The sequence below is a fragment of the Lepidothrix coronata genome, unplaced genomic scaffold, assembly GCF_001604755.1.
Source record: "Lepidothrix coronata isolate B3197 unplaced genomic scaffold, Lepidothrix_coronata-1.0 Scaffold161, whole genome shotgun sequence".
Classification (NCBI taxonomy): Eukaryota; Metazoa; Chordata; class Aves; order Passeriformes; family Pipridae; genus Lepidothrix; species Lepidothrix coronata.
Window position 1 is genome coordinate 1,690,697 of NW_016690341.1, and position 22,233 is coordinate 1,712,929.

Here is a 22,233-nt window from a genome sequence, read left to right on the forward strand (position 1 = left end):
CCAGGCTCTCAGCCCATAAGCTTTTATCAGTTGCTTTTAGTGAGGTTTTATAGCTGCTATAAGCCCCCAGAAAAGAAAATAACAGCAGGCTGACTCCAGAAGTGCTGGCCTTGCCTTTATGACAGTGGCACAGATGTGGTGTTGTAATCTTTATTTCACAGCTTTGATTGACCTTTGCACACAGATACTGAAAAAGAATCAATTTTACGGATCTTAATATCTCATGGAAGGAGTTCTCCTCTAGTCCATGTTTTTATTTCATACTAATTAGTGTGAAGGAACATAATTTAATTACAGTTAAGTGGAGACAGAGAATTGTTTGCCATAATGGGGGGTTTTTTCAGTGTTTTTAAATACCATACGTTTTTGTGGGTAACTAGTCATAGAGTAATCTCAATTAGGGATGTCACTGACAGTGAAAAAATATTCCTCACTTATAGTTTAGTGTTTCTCTCCCATCCTTTTCTAGCATAAATTAGAAGATGGCTTCAAAGCCTACTTTGCAGCCAGGTCATACATTTCTGTTGGGTATGTGAAGTGATGCATTTTTCAGAGGTTTTTACCTGTAGTTAAAGTTGAGCTATGTGGTAGATATACATCTTTATAGGGTGAAGTGTTGTTGTTAAGTATACTGCCCAGATAACATACTAGGTGACCTGTAAAATAATGAACAAAAGGTCCAATCTACTCTTTCCCACTCTGTTAAGATTTCAAACCACTTCTTATGCTGAAACTTAAAATCTCCAAAAGGACCACTTACATACTTCCCCTTGAGATACTGGAGTCTGATGCACAATGGATAGTTAGAGGTTGTTGAATCTTTGTCTTTCAATGAAAACCTATAAACATCATCACCAGCTTTTCCTATCTTCCTCTCTATTTGATTTTATCATACTGTAACTTCCAAGCCTGTCCTTAGTGCAATCAGAGGCTTTTGCCTAGAAAGATGATAACAGCATATGTTGGATGTTTTCAAATATGATAGCACATGACACAGCAGCAGCATCACACCTTGCTTGCCTACTACAACTGTAGCATCACTTTGTTATGCAAAAAGACTCTTTAAAAAGCAAAGCAGAACCAGGCAGTTAGCAGAGATGATGGCTATGCTTACCCTAAGTATTTCAAAAGGCAATCTAATTGGACTATCAGTGGAGCAGAATCTCTTTTAATTATGGCAGAAATTGTAATGAAATCAGGAATCAAAAGGGCTTCCTGAGTCTTTTGGTTAAGAAAAAAAAAATCCCACAATCTAAGCATAATGATATTCCAAACAGTATTAATCCAGGTGGTCAGTAACAGTTTATTTATATAGTGTACCTTCCCCAGTCAGACTGCATCATGGGCAACTCCAGTTTGGGAAACATGTATGTGAGACCATTCTGGGCATCCAGCTGGTCCAGAATGGGTACATTTTTATACTGTTAACCTCTTATGAATGGTCAGACCCAAACTTGTCTACTGAGAGTGATCTCCAGTCCTTGCTAGCTGAACACAGTGCACAGGAATTCAAAAGGTGTTGGCTGACCAGAGCCAGAGTCATGGTAGAGTCCCTTCTAACAAATAAATGTTGTAGACCATCAAGTCACACTGCTTGGTACTGTTTAATTCACTAATATCAACTTAGTCTTTGGGGGTGAAGGGACAAGGCAGTGTGCTGTGTCCCTGAGCAAGCACTTTGATACACTTGTATTTAATGATGAAACAAAATTATCATGCCTAAGTTACCACTAGTGAACATTTTGAGCCTCTCACTACAAAGAAGACATTGAGGTGCTGGAGCATCTCCAGAGAAGGGCAATGGAGCTGGTGAAGGATGGAGCACAAGTCTGATGAGGAGCAGCTGAGGTAGCTGGGGGGTATTTAGCCTGGAGAAAAGGGGGTTTAGGGGGACCTTATGACTCTCTACAACAGCCTGAAAGGAGGCTGTGGAGATGTGTGTCAATCTCTTCTCCCAGGTAACAAGTGACAGGCCCAGAGGAAAAGTCCTTTTGTGCTAGGAGAGGTTTAGACTGGATATTAGGAAAAGTTTCTTCACTGGAAGGGTTGTCAAGCACTGCAACATGCTTCCCAGGGAAGTGGTGGAATCACCTTGCCTGGAAGTATTCAAAAGGCATGTGGATGTGACAGCTGGGGACATGGTTTAGTGTTGAACATAGTGGTGCTGGGTTAATGGTTCGACTTCATGCCCTTGGAGGTCTTTTCCAACTTAAACAATTCTATGATTCTGTAGCCTAAAAAGACTTGTAAGTGTTGTAAGAGTAGGGGTCTGTATCCCTGCTGCTAGTGTGGTCACTCACTTAGGCAAAATTTTGCCATTGGATCCACTGTAATTTTCTGTTCGTATTGCAGAAGTGCTGAGGTAATGGAGAATTGTGACACCTCTTTTTTATTAGAGAGAAAAAGCAATGGTGTGTGCTTTATCACATCCCTGATCCTCCCAGAGCTGGCTACCACAAAACTAGAAAATCTGAGTTCACACATGCTCAGTAGGGATCTGTTTAGAGTGCAGTAGCAAAATTGTCTGCACCAAGTGTATTCCTTCCCTTTCCAACCCCCTCCTACTGCTACCAACCAGGCTGCACATATGGCATCCCTAGAAAGCAATTGAACGTGCTACAATGCTGGAGTTGCCAGGGTTGAGTGGCAATTTCTGTGCAATTGTTCTGCTCAGCATTGGGCCAGTGGAAAAAAAATAGCCTGTGATGAGGGAATTAAAGGCTATTACAGACCACATATGCATACAGGGTTTAATGCAGAATCACACAAGCAATCTTAATTCTCTTCTTTGCTCACTTTTGAGTGCTTGACTTGTCGAACTTTGAGTTTTTTTAGGAAATTCTTTTTTTAGGTATAATTAAAGATGCCTGTAGGTCTTTTTAGGAGAACGCTGTGGGTTGCATTTGCTAGCGCTTGCCTAAATCTATGTGCTGAATTTAGTTCTAAGTCCAAGGGAACAAATCATCAGGTTATGTTAAGTTTTGTTATTGAGAGAGCTTTTCACACTGATCTGAACCATTCACTTAGATTTATAGCATCTGAAAGTATTGTGCTGGATTTTGCTCATGGTCTCTGGACAGAAAAAAATTATTGTGTCGTTAATTGTGCTGTGTCACCCACTTTATCAGCTTTCTCAGACTGTATTCATTTGCCAAGATTTTGTACAGGAAAAAAAAAAAAGGATTTTTTTCCCCCTCTCCAATTGTTGGAACAATCTGTTTTTCTAGTATATGTAAAGAAAAAATAGAAAATAAATTTAAACATCCTAAACCTACTTTAAACATATCTGTGCTTTTGTCATCCAAAGCAACTAAAACAGTTGAGATGCTCCTGAACACATGTGTAGATTAAATTTTTTCATGTCTCTTCAAATAGTCACAAAGCTGATAGGATTCTGCTTTAGAGCTCAGTTTTGACAATGCTGATGAGCACTCTGGCCCAGATCTACAAAATGTGTAAATTTGTACTGAATTTGAAGTACCTCCATTATGCTTTTGAAGTCACTAAATTTACTCATGCTAAGTAAAGCTCAAGTTAAACCTGTACTTTGGACATCAAGGGATTCTGAGAATGTAATTTTGTTAATTTTTCTTGCATCAACTAGCACAGCCCAACTGGGGCTCCAGTGCTATGAGAATGTGCAAAGGTGACTAATAACACTAATGCAGTTTTCAGTATTTTCAGTATTTTTTTTAGGACTAAAACACAAGCAGTGTTCTCAAAGACATTTACTTGTCTTACTATAATAAAATCATGTTTGTGTTCAGAAGGACAGATGAGCAGGCAGCCGTCCGAGAGATCAGCTCACACATCAGATTCTACTGCATATTTAGATCTGAATGCTTTAATTGGAATATTGGTTTTAAACTCTGATCACACCTCTGTTGTGCTGGGGTGTTATGAGAAGACAGATATTCATGACTTTTGCACAGCAAACTATGTTTTTTAGACTTTAGGCAAACTATTATATTAATTTTGGAAGGCAGGTTTTCTGACCGTTATCAGATTAAGATAACGAGGAAGGAAGCATGTGAAAGCTGGTTGATTTACCTATATAAATTACACCCTTTTTAATTAGCACCTCACAGTTTATATGTGTGTAATGAAAGGGCATTTGTAAAATATATTGTCCACACAAGGCTAGCCCAGAATTTTAGTAAACGTGAAGCAGGATAGAAGGCCCTCTGGTAGAGCTGCCTGTCCTCATTTCTCTAATTGAAGTGAGTACCTCAATGGGAAAACCATTATTTCTAATATTATATGCACAAATTAAAGTTTCATTTAGAGGTATAGTGGGACCATCTTATAATTGACTTTGATCTTGAAGAAATATCTCAGTAATATTTATGGTAATGCAGTCTCTGCCAGAAAGGGTTTCTAGAAGGGAAAATATTATTTTACTGAGAAAGGCCTGAGCATGTGTGACACCAAATTTACTAGAGCTGTGAGGTCTAAAATAAGTTTCTTTGGTGCAGTAAGCTACCTAATAACAGCCAAGTGTTGCTGAGGTCCATCTTTCAGCTTCCTATTCTATTTCAAATTGGTGTAGATGGCGAAGGAAATTACCGATGGTATTTAAGCAGACAGCTCCTTGGATAAGCCCTGCCATGTTTATGTCTATTTTTTTTCTATAGGTTGACACTTTAAAAAATCCCCTTTAAAATAACCATAAAAGTATTTAAATATCTCCATTTAAAATTGCATTTTCCCTTTCCTGGAAGAAATTACAAGCTACTGTAGCACTGGAGGGGCTGGTGATCATCTATTAGCTGTTTGAATGGACAGGCAATCAGTTCAAAGTCTTTGATCCCCAGGGGTAATTAGGAAGACTGAATAGAAAGTGCTGACTCTTTGCATTGAACAAACATTGAGCTTAACTGCTTTATTTTATAGTATCTTTCTAGTCACTTCCTTGAAGGTTTCAAAGAAATGTGATGCTTCAGCTGGAAGCCTTTTTTCTTCCCTATTAAGAGCAATTGGGAACCAAATTAAAATATGAAGTGTTCTCCTAAGAAGAAGCTAATACTGTTTGGTAGACCATCTGCTTCTATCTTGGAAATCATTGATACAGCTCTTCAGTCAGGAGGGGTCAAAGAATAACTAGTTAGTGTTAAATCAAAGCAAGTAACTGTGTTTGTAGCCAGGACTTCGGGTGATTAGTACAGTGCTGTGTTTTCCCAAGAGGCAGTTCCCTCTCTGCTAGCAAAATTTTAAGAGGTGGGAGTCTCTCCATCATTGGTATTCCTCCTTTGCACACGGTGATTTTGATTGATGGAAGGAGGAGACGTGAATTATCTCTGAAAGAGTTGCATCTGGTACTTGCTTGAGCTCGGAAGGTGGAGGAAGAGTCGGGCAGCAGGCATGATCCCAGGTACATGGATGTATCCTGTAGCATTTGTCTGTACTGAGCTGGCTGTGAAAGCACCTGCCTCTTACTTTAGGACATTTGAGGTCCTAAAAAAAACCACAAACAAACACAACACAGCTTTTACTCTGTTTTATCATCAAAGTCCTTCCTCCTAACCCCTTCACCCAAGATGGGTGGATATAAATTGTCCAGTTTTCAGGATGAAGCAATTGCAGCCCAGCCCAGCAAAGTGTCTTCAAATCCAGTCTGTGAAGGAGGCTTGTGAACCTTTTTTCTCATTGAAGGTGGATCACTGAGCAGTCAGGAAGGGAGGGAGATGGGGAATTTACAATAGTGAGCATTACCCTAAGTATCCCTCCTGGTGGCTTTTTTATTCTTCTTAACTATTGTTCTTGTATCAAATAAATCAACAGGCCAGGAAGCAGAGCCAGAGGATCTCCCAGCCACAGGCTGAGTGTCATCACTTAAACAACATGCAGTCCAGCTGCTTTTTGAGCTCCATTTCTCTGTGACCTGTTAATTTTACATTTCTAACTGTACAGCAGGCCTAATCCATCTGGGCTGTGAAGAGCACCGTGTGCAGGATTCTCTGTTCCCACATGGCTGCAGTCCCATCCTGGTGTGCAAGCTCACATTCCTTTGAGTAGAGGATGATTTCTGAAGTTAGGTTTTCCATTCCTTGAGTGAGAGTTTTAAGCCACAGAAGGAAAGCATTTATTTATAGGAAATAATTTCAGACACTAGAAACAACACAGAGCACTGTACAGAGTTTTTGTTTGTAAAGTAACTGCCAAAGTCCATGCAAGAACTGGCCTTGCAGGAATCCCTCTCTCCTTGCCCCACTGTGGCTGGCTGAGTGCCCTGGGTATGTACGTATAAATGATGTGAATTCATGATACTACGAACCACTGAGATCCCTGGACCTCAGTTCCAGATCTGTGAACCCGTTAGGTATTTGAGTATTAAATCACTGCAGCACTCAAAGTGTCCCATGCTTGCTGCTTTTGCCCTCTTCCCAAACCAGTAGGGCCATAGAGCCCTTCAATCCTCAACTCTCATTGTGTTGGCATGTTCTACCATGCTGGGACACAGAAGTCTTGTCCAGCACATGGAACAGCAGTGTAAGAGAAAAACAGTTTATTTTTTTTAATGTTTGTTTTACTGTTTCCATTCTCTTTAGTCTTGCGTGCCTCTTCCGTGATTTGTTGAAAATTGACAAACCAGTGATTATTTCATGCTGAAAGGCTCCTTTTCATAACATTGAATGTTGCAAAAATATGATTATTTCTGCAACAGTCAATTCTACCACTTCTACAGAAATCATATGATTTCAGTGTACAGAGAGACGGTTATCCAGATAATTATAGTCAAGTTTCTTCCAGAGACAGGAGTGAAAGCAATACATTTACTTGAGTCAAAATTAGCCCTGAGTAATTCAGTGGTGGAATTCAGCTTTTTTTCAATTAGGAGAAAAAGCAAAGCTCAGGTATCATTTTAGAGGCATCATTTTAGAGAGTGTGTTATTTGAAGTCTGACTGCCAAACATGAAGGTTAAAGAGGAATATATAACCACCGTGTATCTTATACTTGTTTCCACACAAAGAAGGGAGAGCAAAGAAACAAGGTGTATAAATGTCTTCTCCATCACTGAGCTCCAGCTGTTCTTCCTATTCCAAATCTGTTTTACTCTTTTGTTTAGATTTCCTTTGCTCTTTCCGAACTATCTCTCATTCTGTATTTCTTACCATCCTCCCCTTTCTTTCTTGTTTTTACTCTTCATTATGGTATCAGTTTCTCTCAGCTGTTCCTTCTCACACTTTTCTCATTTTTTCCTTTCCCCCATGCTGCACTCAGGGGCTTTGGAAAGCCATTCTCCGTCCTAGGAGTGGTGTTTTGTCTTGTGTTGGCTTTGGCTTTGTTATCACCAGTGCAGTGAGGTGCTTATAGAAGCCAGTAGAGTAGTGGAGCCAAGCTTTTCCAGACAGAGCCCAGTACCAGTACAGCTGAGCTGTGGAGGGTGGAGGGGCTGTGCAGAGAAGCTTGGCTTTTCCAAAACGTGTTTGCTCCCCCATGTTATTTAAGCAAATATTCTGACATCCTTACAAAAATGTGGATTCAAAACCTGGAGTATTCTTAGTGCAAAGAAACTGGATAAGTTTTTCAAATGAGAAGCCCAGAAGACTTTCTGTCTTGCCTCCATGCCCTTTATACTCTGTGCTTGCTGTAAATCCAGACTCACAGTAGTGATCATTAACTTGTTTCATTGAGCTTCCATTCTGAAAAACTCCTTATTCTTTGTTGAGGGCAAGATAGTTGTTAGCTGGGAAACAGTCGTTATTTTATTCATTCCTTAGATTATGTAGGAGCTTTGCTGGAGTGAGGAATTGGCAGACCAGCAGTGGTACCTGCAGGACTTAGCTCTGAGAGGACAGGGGAGAAGGCAGCAGAGCCTGTGAGCCGCTGTGAGAATGCTTTTAACAAACACTGTTGAAGCAGCTGGTGGCTTCAGCTGTAACCTTAATTTCAAGCATCGTAATTGATTGGTTTGGTTATTTATTACACTTAGCTTGCAGCTTTGGGCAAAGCAACAAGCTAATAAAGGGCCAGGAGTTTGTTTTTCAATTTTTTTGCTGACTGGTGTGGTTTCTGGGGGTCTCATATGCTTCAGTAAGCATGCCTTGTCTTTTCTTCTGCCTGTGATCTATCACAATCATCTGCCTCTCTCTGCTAGCCCCTTCACTCCATCAACCTCTCCCAAGAGATGTCCATTTTGTTGACCATGTGAATTATTATCTTTGTTTGTCCTTTTTCATCCTAAATGCTGCACCACTTCCTTTGTTCTCTGATCTGCTGAGTAAGTTGTTTTGACTTTAGTGTTTTGCTGTCTCATAAGCAAGTGGCAATAATACAAAGATACCCAAAAGCCTGGGTTTTTTCAAAACATACTTGGAAAGAATGTTCCTCTTTATTTGGCTTAATAGCATCAGCTTATGCTGACAATGGCCTCCACAAGTAGCTATGGAGTAGGAATAATGCAATATAGAAAGACATAATGTGTTAAAATGAAAATATTCATGATCCTAAATATTTGGTTCCACCAATATGAACTTTGATTTATTTGGATGGTTAAATAGGTCAGCTGATGCTAAACTGTTTGCAAATTTTCTTTGTTAAAGTGAATCTGGATCCAGCAAATGAACAACATATCACATTGTCGTGGTTGAAATGCTGAACTCAGTAATCAAACTCTGAAGGGACTGGAATTTGGCGTCCTTGTTTTCCACCAAGAAGGCAGCCAGAGGTGACATAGGACTGAGGATAAGGTGGTTTATTCTGCAACAGAAAATTCCGATACCTGTTCAGCACATTTCAGGGCACTTTTTGCTTGCAATTAGCTACGGTGGAAAGGTTGTGCAAGTCAAAGCTTTAATGTCAAAACATAAGCATAATGGACCAGAGGCCCCAGATGCCTTTATATCGTCTAAGTTGTTGGTGCTGAAACACCCCAGAGAGGATGCAGGGTTTACCCTAAGTATTGTTTCCATTCCAAGAGAAGGCAGACAAAAGAGTTTTATTCTCCATGGGAAATAAAGCCAAAGCTTCCATAAAGAGCCTGTCATGGGGCTTCCTAGGCAGTGAAAGCTACATGATATTTTACAAAAGGGTACACTTTAATGATTGTTAATTGCAGAGTGCCCTTTTAATACATGGGAAGTCTTCAATATCTGAATATCTACTTGAGCATCATGTTGGGGAGGGAAAGGAAGAAGGACATGAGGTCTTTTACAAGGGCATTTACTCCCTGTCAGCCACATCTTATGTCTAGCTGAGCAGAGGGAGGAAAAAAAAGCCAGAGAAAATGTCCACAGTGGGTTCCATTGACCTGGAGACTGAGACCATCAGGAATCTCGAACTATTTTTACAGCTTCACTTTGCTTTTAGGAACATTAACACTTTGAAGTATATGACTGTGCCTCTAATCCATGACTCTAGGGCTTTTACCTGATTATGGTCCATTCTTTTTTTTCCACAAGAAAGAACTGTGCATCAATTTAGCACAGAACAAGGTTGTTTTGTGTCTCTCCTAAAACCTTTAAACAACTGTGTGCATCAACAGTTTTACACATCCCATTGAGATGTAAAGACACAAAACATCCAGTGGTGTTACTACTTATCACAAGTATGGCAGTGAGATGGAGCAAAAGAAGAAATTAATCTTCGCCAGCTTGCCAATCAGACACTACTGATATTTGGAAGATAATGATGAAATCACTTAATCAGGTGATTTGATGATAACATACCTGCTACCCGTGTGTGTTACCAAAGTAAGTCAGACTCTTTTTTCTTGTTTCAGGTTGGGTTTTGTGGTTATTGCCTACATGTAGCAGAAATTGCATGATGTCTTTCTACCTTATAGGTTGGAATATTTATAGGCTTTTATTTTGTGCTTAGAAACATCAAATCAGAAATCCCGAATAGAGCACTAGCTCTGAGCTTTTGCTCTCCATGTTCTGCATTTTTATTAAACCACTTAGTAATCAAGATTCTATTCAAAAAATTCTCTGTTTCTCAGATTTCTGCACTTTTGTGTGCATGGTAGTCGTAGAAATCTTTCTCATGGATCATCATTGGAGACCTTCTTACAGCCTTTCAGTACTTAAAAGGGAAAGATGTAGAGAGGCTTTTTACTGACATCTGTAGTGACAGGACAAGGGGCATTAGTTTTAAATTAAAAGAGAATAGATTTAGATTAGGTATAAGGAATTTTTTATTATAAGGGTGGTGAAACACTGGAACAAGTTGCCCAGAGAAACTGTGGCTGCCCTGTCCTTGGAAGTGTTAAAGGCCAGGTTAGATGGGGCTTTGAGCAATCTGGTCTAGTGGAAGGTGTCCCTGCTTGTGGCAGAGGGGGTTGGAACTAGATCTAGGTCCCTTCCAAGCCAAACCATTCTGTGATTCTTTGATTCTGTGATCTATATGATGATGGGATCAATGTATGCAAGAAGCTTTTGCTTTAGACAAACTCTAAGACAAAAGGTAACATTAATATGTGCCTTTTGGCTCTGTGTGACAATACAGTATCTGTGTTACAGATAAATCTGTCGTATTTTCTAAATTGGGACACTGTAAGACACTTTTCAAACATTTAGGATTGAATGATGACATGGAATGGTTGATTCACTTGCTCAATTGGATGGATAACGTGCAGAAAAGCTATAGCACTTCCAGGCTACCAGTTCTGTCGTTACACTGAAGCAAGATGTTCCCTTCTAACACATTTCCTCTCATGAATTTTAAATGCATTTTAATGCCTGAAAGAAATGTTCATAGTTTTTTCTCTGCACCCAAAACAATGTTGAGTTTTTCACCTTCATTTGCTTGCAGTAAATAATGATCTACAACAACAAATTCCTCCTAAGGAGAGGAGAAGCAACAACGTCCTTTTGGGGAAACAGTGGCCTTGCAATGTGTTCCTAAAAGTCTGTGTGGCACTTGGACTGTGACGTCCAAAGGACAGGGCAAGTCAAATGGTGTTGTGAAAAAAGCAAACATCTGGCTCAGTTCCTGCCTGAACCAGTGATACCCAGTATAAGCTCATGCAGGTCACAGTAACATGAAGACATCTGATAGATGGAGCTGGATTAAGCACTTAGAGCCAGCAGAAGCATCTGGCCTGCTTGATATCTGGGATTGCCTGAGTTTAGAGGAGTGAACAGTACAGTTTTTGTTCTGTTTGGAACTACAACCATCCATATGGTTAAACATGGGAACTTGCATGCTTATAGCATCTAAGCCCTTGAGCTCTCTAACAGCTCTGCAGCACCTGGGTTACACTCTGGTCCTTGGAGAGGTCCAGCCTGGATGGAGTTCTCAGGCAGCAGCCAGTACTGAGCTTAGAACAAAAACTGCTGACAAAGAGGTGCATGAAATGCCTGCTGGAGCTTCTGAACCTGTGAGCATAAAGTGAATTAACACACAATTTTATTTTAATGCCTAAACAAGTTAACTAAGTTAGTCCTTTAATCTGCTGTAGTTCTTCTTTTCCTTTCTGTGTAGTCGAAAAAAGCAGATTCCTACCTGATGAGGTTTTATGAGGTTAATAGCTATGAAGTGCCCAGGCACTCCGATGATGAAGAAATTATGCAAGCATAGCAATGCCAAATGCTTGATGCAAATTCCTTGCCCCTGGTCTGATATCCTCTCTTCCCTTGCACAGTTTCTCTGCCAAGTAAATACACTCCTTTCAGATGAAAGTACTCGTGCCTCTGTCTAAAGTGTCCTGGTTGAATTACCAGTTGTGTTGCTAGCATTCCTTCTTAGTATATATACCTGATAACAATGAGTTTTGAAGAGGTCCTCAGGAGACTTTCCTTGCTGTTTGGGAGTTTTAGGAGAGTATTTCCTTTCTTAATGGTTAAGACTGTTATCAAACCCCGTCCCCACTTAGATGGTGAAAGGAGAGTTTTAGTTGTGCAAAGACAACCTTAGTTATGTTAGTAAATGATAGGTGACCTAATTGGGACTGAAGTGGAAAAAATCACGTATTTTGCTAAATTGCCTAAGCACGCTGTTTTGGAAGAACTACTTGGATTACTTTTCAATCCTCTTGAAAAGATTGTCCTGATGCACAGATTTAAATAAACTAACCACTTGTCCCTAACAGTGGTTGCCAAGCTCAGGTATATTTTCATGAATTAAAAGAGAACCATAACCCATGGAAATGCTCTGTTTCTTTACTGGTTTTGTTTATGTTAAATGCCTGTGATGTTAGTGTCATTGTAAAGTTTCTTAGAGAGGTAGCGTAAAATATCAAGGCTTTCCCTTAAAAAAGAAATGTCATTCCAAATGTAGCAAATATTGGATCATTTATCTGTGTAGAGCCTGAAGCTAAGCTGGATACTGATTGAGTGTGAAATGTTTATGTTGGGGATGGAAGAACTGATATGGGAAGCCACATCCTTTGCTTTATATTTGCAAGGGGCAAATATTAGTTGTATAGGCATATGATTTCCATACTCCTCACACACGTGTTTGCTTTTTAAGTAGTCTGTCTTCTTCCTTAACTTCACTTGTCTTTATGTAATGCCTTGAAATAGATTCACGTGTGCACTGGATGACTTTGCATGGCCCAGAAGCCTACAGAGAGCTTTGCCCTGATATCACACAAGTCTAAATGTTGATGCTTGTTTTCAGATCTCAAGGATTGATCTTTGATCTGAATAGAGGAAGCTGAGTTGTACCAAGGAATGTTCAGACATAGTCACTCGCATTTGTGATGTAGAGCACAAAGGCATGTGTGCAAGATGGATCTTAAATTGCCTTAGTTTTCACTTGGTCTTAACAGGAAAAACTGTCAGAGATGTCTGTAAGAGCTTCTGTGTCTAATTGCTGGGTAAAAAAAAAAAAGAACCTAAATAATACACTGTGAATATAGCAAAACAAATCATAGTGCAGTTTCCTGGTATTTATTGGTATGTTGAGAAATAATACTCTTTGTGTTTCTCTGTTTACCACATTGCCACTCCAGCCTTGGGAGCTTTCTGAAACACTGTGCCTGGTTATGCTCTCATGCAGACCATGAGTCAGGAGTGGATATGCTGGAAGAACCAGGGTGGATTGCTACAGGTGATCTAGAATGAGTTTAAGTGGGTGGAAAGACCTAGGGAGCTTGTATGGTAGAAGCAGCAGGGGCTGTCCAATTACATTAATCCCATTCTTGTCCTAAAGCAATGACCACTAATAAGACAGTGGAGTGAGAATTTAGAATGTGCCCCTGTAGTTCTGAAACTCTCCCAAACAGAAAAAGATGACTTTTCTCATTGCTCACCACAGCCATGCACCTGTTTGGCCTAAACTGGCACCTGCAGCCGATGGAAGGGCAGATGTATGAAATCACGGAAGACACAGCCAGCAGTTGGCCAGTGCCAACGGACGTCTCCTTATATCCTTCGGGGGGCACAGGGTTAGAGTTACCTGACAGGAAAGGCAAAGGAACCAGTGAAGGTATGGTTGGTGTGTGTTCATGTTGTGAGTCTTCTGTCTGCCTCTAAACTCCAGCCATCCAATCTCATGTTCCATTACCCTCAATGCTGCCATCAGCAGGTGCTTTTCCAGTCTTACATGTCTAGAACTAGTAATCGTTGGTCTTGTTTCCACATGTTTCTAAGTTTTGTACCCTTCTGATGTCCACTAATGCAATAAAACTGTGTGAAACCCTCCCCACACATTCAAGGCATTCTCAAGGTGAAGCCATCTGTACCTTATCTCACAGGATACAGAAGGCCATCATGAAAACCCTGCCTCGAGGGACTGTTTTCATGGGAAAACACTGTCTCTTGAAAATTAAATGATTCCTGGAGTAGTGGATTAAGCTTTCTTTGCAGCAGTACAAAAACATTTCAGTTTGCCTATTTGCTCCCACTGAGTAGCAAATGTTTTGAGGACCAAAATATTTATTGAGAACTTCTACACTGTGAGTTTTGGCACTCCAGAGGTGGACATCTCTTTGCAAAAGTAGCCGAATAAAAGGCCTAGTTTCCACAACGAATTACGATGTTGACATAAATTAGCAGCAGCTGGTGGGTCCTAAATTTAGCAGCACCTCATCCAGCAGCTTTACATCTTAGTGTGCTTTTTTTAGAGGCAGCAGTGCCAAAAGTACCTGTAAGCTCTGCAAAGTTTTATCCCTCCCTAGATTTAGCCAGAGAAATGAGAAATTCTAATTTTCTGAAAGCCTTTTTGTTTGTGTATCAAGCTTCTCTGTTCAAAGTTAATAGAGTTCAGTAAAAGTGAAGTCATTGGCTGTTTTTTTTAGTTATTTTGGTGGAAGAAGTTTTGAGGACACATGAGACGTATGCTACTGTTCTGGCAACTCAGAAGTTTCCAGAGCGTTCCCTAGGCTTTGGCTGAGAGCCTGTGTTTACATCTAAAATTTGAATTAATTGTAGTATTTTTTTCTGTAAGTGCTTATCTGTATTTATTAGTTCAAATAAAGGCCATAATTATGTGTATTCCTTAAAACAGTGTATTTACTGGTAACTGATGGCTGCCATCAAGTTGCTACAAGGAAAAATCAGCTAAGCAGGTTATTCTCAGCAAACCTTACTAGACAGTGCAGCAAGCTGCAGACAGCCCTGCTGTTATATTCAAAAATACTTCATGACAGATCTTTTTTTTTCCCCTCTAACTTGCCATATGTTTCATTTTTGAATCATCTAGCTTTGATCTGTCCATTTCCTTTTAAAAGTCAAAACGAAAATAAATGGATGTATCCAAAAGTGCCATCCAAGTGAAAGACCTCCACTTGATTTTATTTTCAGGCATGTTTGCAGTAACATGAGTAGAAGTTTTGGTTGCTGCTCTGTTAAAAGAGAATACTGGGAAATAGCCTAGTTACGTCAATAGAAAAGTCCTCAAATTAGTACTTCATATAGATATTAGGAAATCTGTAGGCTTGAGGAAAATATCTTGTGTTGACTAGAAGACACATCAGGACAACATCTTTGTTGCAGCAGTGACGCTGTCCAGCCTTAAAATGCAGCTCTCTCCTCATTAGGTGGCTATGTATCTAATTCTGGACTAGCAGTGTTGCATGGCTTCTATTCTAAACCATAATGTATGTGATTGAAATTTATTTTAAAAATAATTGAAATGTATTTGAAAGTCTTCTGGATTGGAATGAAATAGGCTGCAATGTGTTAGAGCATCCTTAGAGCTGATCTGAATGAATCATTACCAATGTCTTGCCAATTCTCAGTCACAGTCATTCTTTCTCATCTGTGTCTGTGCTCTAGCACAGCATTTACCTGTGTTTAAGCTCAGCCCTGTTTACCAAAGCACTTAACCACATGCTTACATTTAAGCATGTAACTAACTGTGATTGAAGTCAGAGAAATGTGTGTTCTTAAGTGTTTTGATGGGTCAGGGTACCTTCCTGTCAAAAATACAGATTCAGCAAGGTCTGAAATGAAATAGTTCATTTTGATATCCAAAGAAATTAGGAACAGTTGCTACGGCAACTAAAAAGTTCAAGGTAATGTGTGGAAAAAGCGAAGTAATTGACAGCTCAATTAAGAATTCAGACCTGAAGTTAATTTTAAAGAGTCAGATATTCTGATTAAAAGCCGATTTCTGATTAGAAGCCAAAATGGCTTTTTTATTGTACTCTATGAAGTATCCAGTCCACAGAGCCTGATCTTACTGTAGGCTAAAACTGATGAAATAGGGATGGATTTCAGGGACTGAGTTCAGACTGGTGAAGAGAGCCACTCTTTTGACATCAACTGCTGGCAACATGATACAACAGGATATCAGCTTCTCAGACATACAACTGTCCACCAAGAAGAGACATAAACTTTGTAACTGTGTGTACAAAAAATTATTTCTGTAAGACTGCCTTTTGCAATCACAGAAGCATTTTTATTTACATGAGCAAGCACTGCTCTCTGTACAGAATACATCCTGTGTTCATTTTGTCCAGCCTCTCACTTGCATAGCAACATCTGTCATATTAAATTCTCACCTTCACTTATTCACTCTGATGTACAGTCTTTATTAATGAACATTCAGGGGGCATATAAAATACTTCAAGTTTTCATCTGAATTTCTGAGAGTCTATAAAACATGTCAGTAATAATCAGAAAAACTATATACTTCATTTCAGCCAAAACATGTGATGTCTTTAGCTCTTCTTTAATAGAATCCTCTACCTTTTCCTCTTACAATAATGCGATAAGAAACTTTGCATGAAGACATGGGAACTGTTTCCTTTAATCCTGACAGTGTGAAAAGTAATTTTTAGTATGCCAAATAAATACTATCAATCCAATTCATAAGGTAATTCCCTTCAGAATCAAGCTGATTTTCATTGTGCAATCGTAGTCTATCAGCACAGAATGATTCATAAGGAATGCCCATTTACCTAAGCTGCTTCTGATTATCTCCATTAACATACACTTCAACTAAAAAAGAGTAAAAGGTCAACAGATTTCCCCCCCATATTTATTGGAAAGTGATGAGCAAAGATAAATGAGGATCTCGTAAAATTAACAGTAGCTTTTTTTTTTCTGTGCACATGTATACAGCCTTTGCATATACACCTTTTGTGCTGGTATGCATAAAACTTTTGCCACAAGATAGCAGAGAAATGAAATATGCCATCAAGTCCTGCTCCAGCAATGTATTTAAGCAGTTGCTGACTTTAAATCAGTGGTTAGTATTATTGGAACCACAAGTTCTGCTAAGTTTTATTAAGTAAACAAAACAAATTAAAACAACTCCATCCTTAATAGTTAATATGCATGTAACTTCTATATTGATTTTCAGAGACAGCTAACAATTTACATCTGTTTCTCCTGGAAAGTTTATGTTGAGATGGTATGTGGAGAACTTTAATGAAGTATTGCAATTAATATTGTATAACATTAAATGAAATATTGTCATTCGAAACACTAAAATGACATGTTCTATCAATCACCTTTTTCAACATGGCAAGTAAATTCTGAGACTGTTTCATGTAAATTCATGATAGATGGGAAAACATATTTTTGTTTCCCATTTCTCAAATATAGACTCTGGAAGAAAAAAATTCACAATTTGATTTTCCTGCAAAAGACTGTAACTACCTGGAAGTTTCTTTCTCATTTTGTTAGACTTGTTTGATCTGTGAAACACAGAGTAGTGTGCTGTAATGGCATGGAGATGAGAAAACAAATTTATTTGAAATTCCAAAATTAATAATTAGTTCTTGGTGACATATTGCTCTCCTTACTAAAGCTGAAATCTTTCAGGTGATGCTACTGCATACTTTTCAACTAGAAGTGTCCTTAATAAAGGCTGTTTGCTAAGCAGTTGCCTTCTTCATTGTCCTTATGCCCTGCAGCTAAAGCTGTGGCCACTGGCTATGGCACAGTCTAAAAAGGCATCATTCTGGCATTTGATTTTTCATTCTGCCCCGTGTTCCCTGGTCTTCCTTTGGGTCCAGATTTTTCAAAGCAGCCACCTGTTTGGAAAGCTGTGAGTCTATGAATTTCTAACCTGGAATTTCTCAGGTGTGTTTTTTAGGTGTGCCAAGCTCCCTGCTGACTCCCTTGGACATTACAGCACGTACTGATTCCATTTGAATACCTAGGCTCTCCAACCTGGTGGTCAGTTTGAGAAACAGATGCCTTCATTTGTCTTCTGAAAGAAAACTGATAATCATAGCGCACTTTGCAGATTATATTGAAACCCAATTAAAACCTTTCATGTAACAGACATTACTCAAGTGCAGGGTACAATTTCCTTTGTTTTTCTCAGTCCTTTTTTTTTATTTACCTTTTTATGCACTGTTCAACAAGCTTCAAATACTGTTACCACTGTCAAGAATTAATTTAATAGAGAAACATTTTCCTTTCCCCACTCAGGCATCATTCATGCTGCTGTTCTCCACACCACCATTCCACTCTGTGACACGTCTATCTCACACTTACTGCACTTCTTTTTTGTAATTTAATGGTGACTTCTCTGTTCCTGAAGTTATATTTATTTAGGATATAATATCAGATGATTTATTCTTATCTTTGGAATGTAATTGCACACTCTCTGATGTTACAATTTAAACAAAAGGCCATTTTTCTCCAGGTTGCTTTTCCCATGTTCATGTTTTCAAACAAAACAGTTACTGAAGCCAGAAATAACCCTGCCAGTTTTCCTCCCATAATCATATGGATTGGCTAGACAAAGTTCTCAGAAGATTTCAGGACACTAATAGACTGTTTCTCAAGATCGGTGTCAGAGATACCAGTATGATTGGATTACTTTCAGGATATAAGACTAATGCAAGAATTTTGTTCCTGTGTTTTGGCAGGAAAGCCCAGTAGTTTCTTTCCAGACGACAGTTTTATAGACTCCGGAGAGATTGATGTAGGCAGACGAGCCACACAGAAGATCCCTCCTGGTATTTTTTGGAGATCTCAGGTGTTCATCGACCACCCAGTGCATCTGAAATTCAATGTGTCTTTAGGAAAGGCTGCTCTGGTTGGCATCTATGGCAGAAAAGGACTCCCACCATCACACACACAGGTAACGGGATCTTATTTCAATTAAGTAATAATTGTCTGAAATTGTACATTTGTATGGTGTACGGTTTTATTTCATCTGTTTCTTTCAAGAATTCGTTGCATGCTTGCAAGATGTCAAAGATCCTTTATTCAGAGAAAGAGAATCAAGTGACAGTGGCACAATTTAAATGCATTAATCTGGTGGGCTGTAGGCAGAGGCAAAGCAGGCAGTTGCCTAAGGCAGCAAGCTTCTAGAGGAGAAGAAGGGTGTTCTGGTGCTGGTAGTCACTGAGGGTTACCAGGTGGTTGCTCCAAGTAGCATGGGATACCACCTTCTTCATCCGGTGCTTTGCACAAAGGCAGCCACACTCAAACTGCATCTGAAAGAATTTCCTCATAAGCAGTTTCATGTGTCTCAGATCTGTCTCTCTTTCAGCCACTGCCTTTCTCCTCTCATGGTAAGAGCAGCAAGGTTGGTAAGTCTCAGGGGAGCAAAGTTCACTTTTGTCTTTGATGCTGAAACTCCTGGAGCCTACCCTTCACATTATGTGTGTTGACTGTCAGCTCAGACTGACATTGGTCAAGGCCAAGTAATTAGTGTATAAGCAAAGAAAATCAACTTTACAGAAAGCCACCAACTCAGGCAGAAATCAAGATACAGTTATTATTCTATGGGACTGAAATGAAAGCAGATGGTTTTCTTAACACACCTTGACAAAAAACCGCATCAAGAAATCACTTTCTGGGAAAAGCTATGAAGAACTATTCCCTTAAGTAAGGATTTTATACATTATTTTCTCTACTTTCCATTTCAGTTTCTAAGCTGCTCTTAACCAGATTGATTAATACATTAAGGCATAATACATTGGCAGTGCAAAGTATCTTTCTCCCACTTGCATCAGCAAGTTATCAAAGAATTAGCAGGTTTATGTTAATGTATCTTACCCTTGCCCTCCACTATTAGCTAAAAATATTTGAGATTTATAGAAATACCCTGTCTTTACTTTCTTTTTGAACAAACAAATATGTTTATTACAATCTCTTTGGGTAATACAGTATTTTCTTCACATTAGCACACCTCCAACGTATTTATGTCAAAGAGGTGTCATAAATCTACACTTTCTCTGCCTACTTTTCTGCAGAATTAAAATATTTCGGTAGGATCAGCACGTCATAAATTCAGTGCCACAGTAATGCTGTTATTACCCATTTTTAATCAGTCTCTTTTCACGGAGAGATTCAAACATTTATAACTTAAAAACTGCTGTGTTATTTGAATAAAAACTCAAGTCACAATCTCATAATACTAACTGTAGATCAGAAGTCTGTGTTATTTTGTTTGTTTATTATCATCAATCTTAAATTTTGTTATGGAACAGGAGTTATTACATGAACAGTTTCAGTTGTTCTAATAACAAATGTAAAACTTAACACCTAACCCTCAGGTTTATTGAACTTAAAATCTTCACATATAGCAGGGCACATGAAGCTGTGTCAAGGAGGGATTAGACTGGATTTTGGGAAAAGGTTCTTCATGCAGAGGGTGGTTGGGCACTGGAACAGGCTCTCCAGGTAAGTGATCACTGCACCAAACCTGACAGAGTTCAAGAAGTGTTTGGCCAATGTTCTCAGGCACATGGTGTATTCTTGGTGCTGCCCTGTGCAGGGCCAGGAGTTGGACCCAATGATCACTGTGGGTCCCTTCCAACTCAGGATATTCTATGATTCACTATACCCAACCACAGAAATGTTTTAAGAAATTAGCAAGCCTGCACCAACTTCACCATCACTGCTGGTCTTTCTGCAACATGATTTTTGCTGGGACATTCTCAGTGATTTCTCAGTGTCAGGACCTTTTCCATTTAAATCAGCCTGGCTGTGTATCAGTTGAAGCCTCAGCTAAAAATGAAGTGTTGAATGTGAGATGTGGCCCATGTTTGTCAATATTACATGCTGGAAAAGGCAATACACTTGCTCAGAATCACTTGCTCCTATTTGTGTAACCACTCATTGAGAGCTGCCAAGTATATAGAAAAATTCATCATCTAGACCAAAAATGACCAGACAGGCATTTTTCTTCAAACAATAAAAACCGTGGTACACTAATATAAACAGACCACAAAACACACCCTGTTCTGAAGAAATAATTTTATGAAGCTCCAGATTATTGAATCAATATTGATTTATTACTTGTTAATATTTAATTTAGTTTGTTAATTGTAATTTTTCCTAGACTAATTATTTTATAAACCTGCTGTTAATTAAAGCATTGTTTTCCTTCTATATACTTTTATATGATGTTTAATCTCACCACAGTTTATTAATCAAAGTAGTCATTAAATAGGTAACCTGCATTCTCTGTTGAAATATTAAACTTGTCTCTCATATTTAATACATATTACACAAAGCTCTTCTTTTCTTTTGCATAATCCAGAGTATCTGCTGCACCTCATAAATCTAACCAATGAGTTATATATTTCAAAATTTTTCAAGGAATTTCATAAACAAAACTTTGCAAAATGTGTGCTTAGAGCAGTGTACGGTACAGAGTAGTACAGTCTCCACTAGAAGAATTTAATAAAGGGTCAATTATTTTTTCCCAAGCCTGTTTGATGGCAGTAGTAAAGCTCCAGCTGATTATCAGGGGGTTTTTTCAGTGTTACATAATAAGATATTTCTTCTATTTAGATAATTCTTCTGTTTTATGAGCCTTAACATAGTTTATGCTGTTTCAGGATCTTTGAATTGATCCTAAAGCTGTAAAGCCTTGGAATATATTCCTGAATTTCATAAAATATTTGTGGCTGTTTGACCCTGGATGAATGTCAGGTGCCCACCAGAGCTACTCTATCACTCCCCTCCACAACTGGACAGGGGAGAGAAAAATACCATGAAAAGCTCATGAGTTGAGATAAGGAGAGGGAGACATCACTCACCAGTTACCATCACAGGCAAAACAGACTTGACTTGGGGAATTTATTTAAATTTATTACGAATCAAAATCAGAGTAGGATAATTGAGAAGTAAAAAAGATCTTAAAAACACCTTCCCCCCACCCCTCCCTTCTTCCCGCGTTTGACTTTATTCCCAATTACCTCCTCCCACCCAGCAGCATAGGGAAATGGGGAAATGGGGGTTACAGCAGTATTTTTTTTTTCCTTCCTAGATATGTTATCACAGAGGTGACAATTGCTATCATCACTCATGGGCTCACACTTAACCATTGGCGGGTCTGTCTTGGAGCTAAGTGGAATTGCCTCTGCCTTGGAGAGAAAAGGGGAAGCTTCTAGCAGCTTTTCAAAGAAGCCACCCTTGTAGCCCCCTTGCTACCAAAATCTGGCCATGCAAACCTAATACAATGTTTGAAGTCATATTTATCCATGCTAAAATAACAAACCTATTCCAAATTCTCTTTGGGAAACTTTCTCTGGCTGTGGTGATTGTGTTCTCTTTGAGGTTGCCAACAACTATTATCACTAATAAGTAGGAAGAAAAAGCAAGGTCCAACTTTCTTTAGTCTTATAAATAGATCATGCAGAAGCCCAAAAGAGTTCACTGTTAACTAAAGGTATTTCTTCTCATTTTTCTCATCAAATCATAATAAAAGTTACACAATTTTGTTATGGTGTATTAGATTTAATCTTCCTAGATCAAATCCTTTTGTAAAACTCATTTTAGCCTAGGCCAAATTTTAATAAATCATAAATTTTAGGGATTGGCCATCACAGCTTGTGGAGAGCATTTTTTCATTTGTACAGTTTGAATTGATTAACATGGTGTTTTATCTGTGATTTCCATGCTGGCAGTAACTAATTGCCTATTAAA

At 38.9% G+C, this 22,233-nt stretch overlaps 1 protein-coding gene across 1 annotated transcript in view; it reads left to right on the forward strand.

Annotated features, from left to right (window-relative positions):
• The window catches only part of TENM4 (teneurin transmembrane protein 4), a 603,620-nt gene that overhangs the window by 399,218 nt on the left and 182,169 nt on the right, over positions 1–22,233 (forward strand). Inside the window, exons 9-10 of the mRNA XM_017829261.1 lie at positions 13,202–13,372; positions 18,216–18,430. Coding sequence (XP_017684750.1) covers positions 13,202–13,372; positions 18,216–18,430 — 386 coding nt within the window. The remainder of the gene's footprint in view (positions 1–13,201; positions 13,373–18,215; positions 18,431–22,233) is intronic.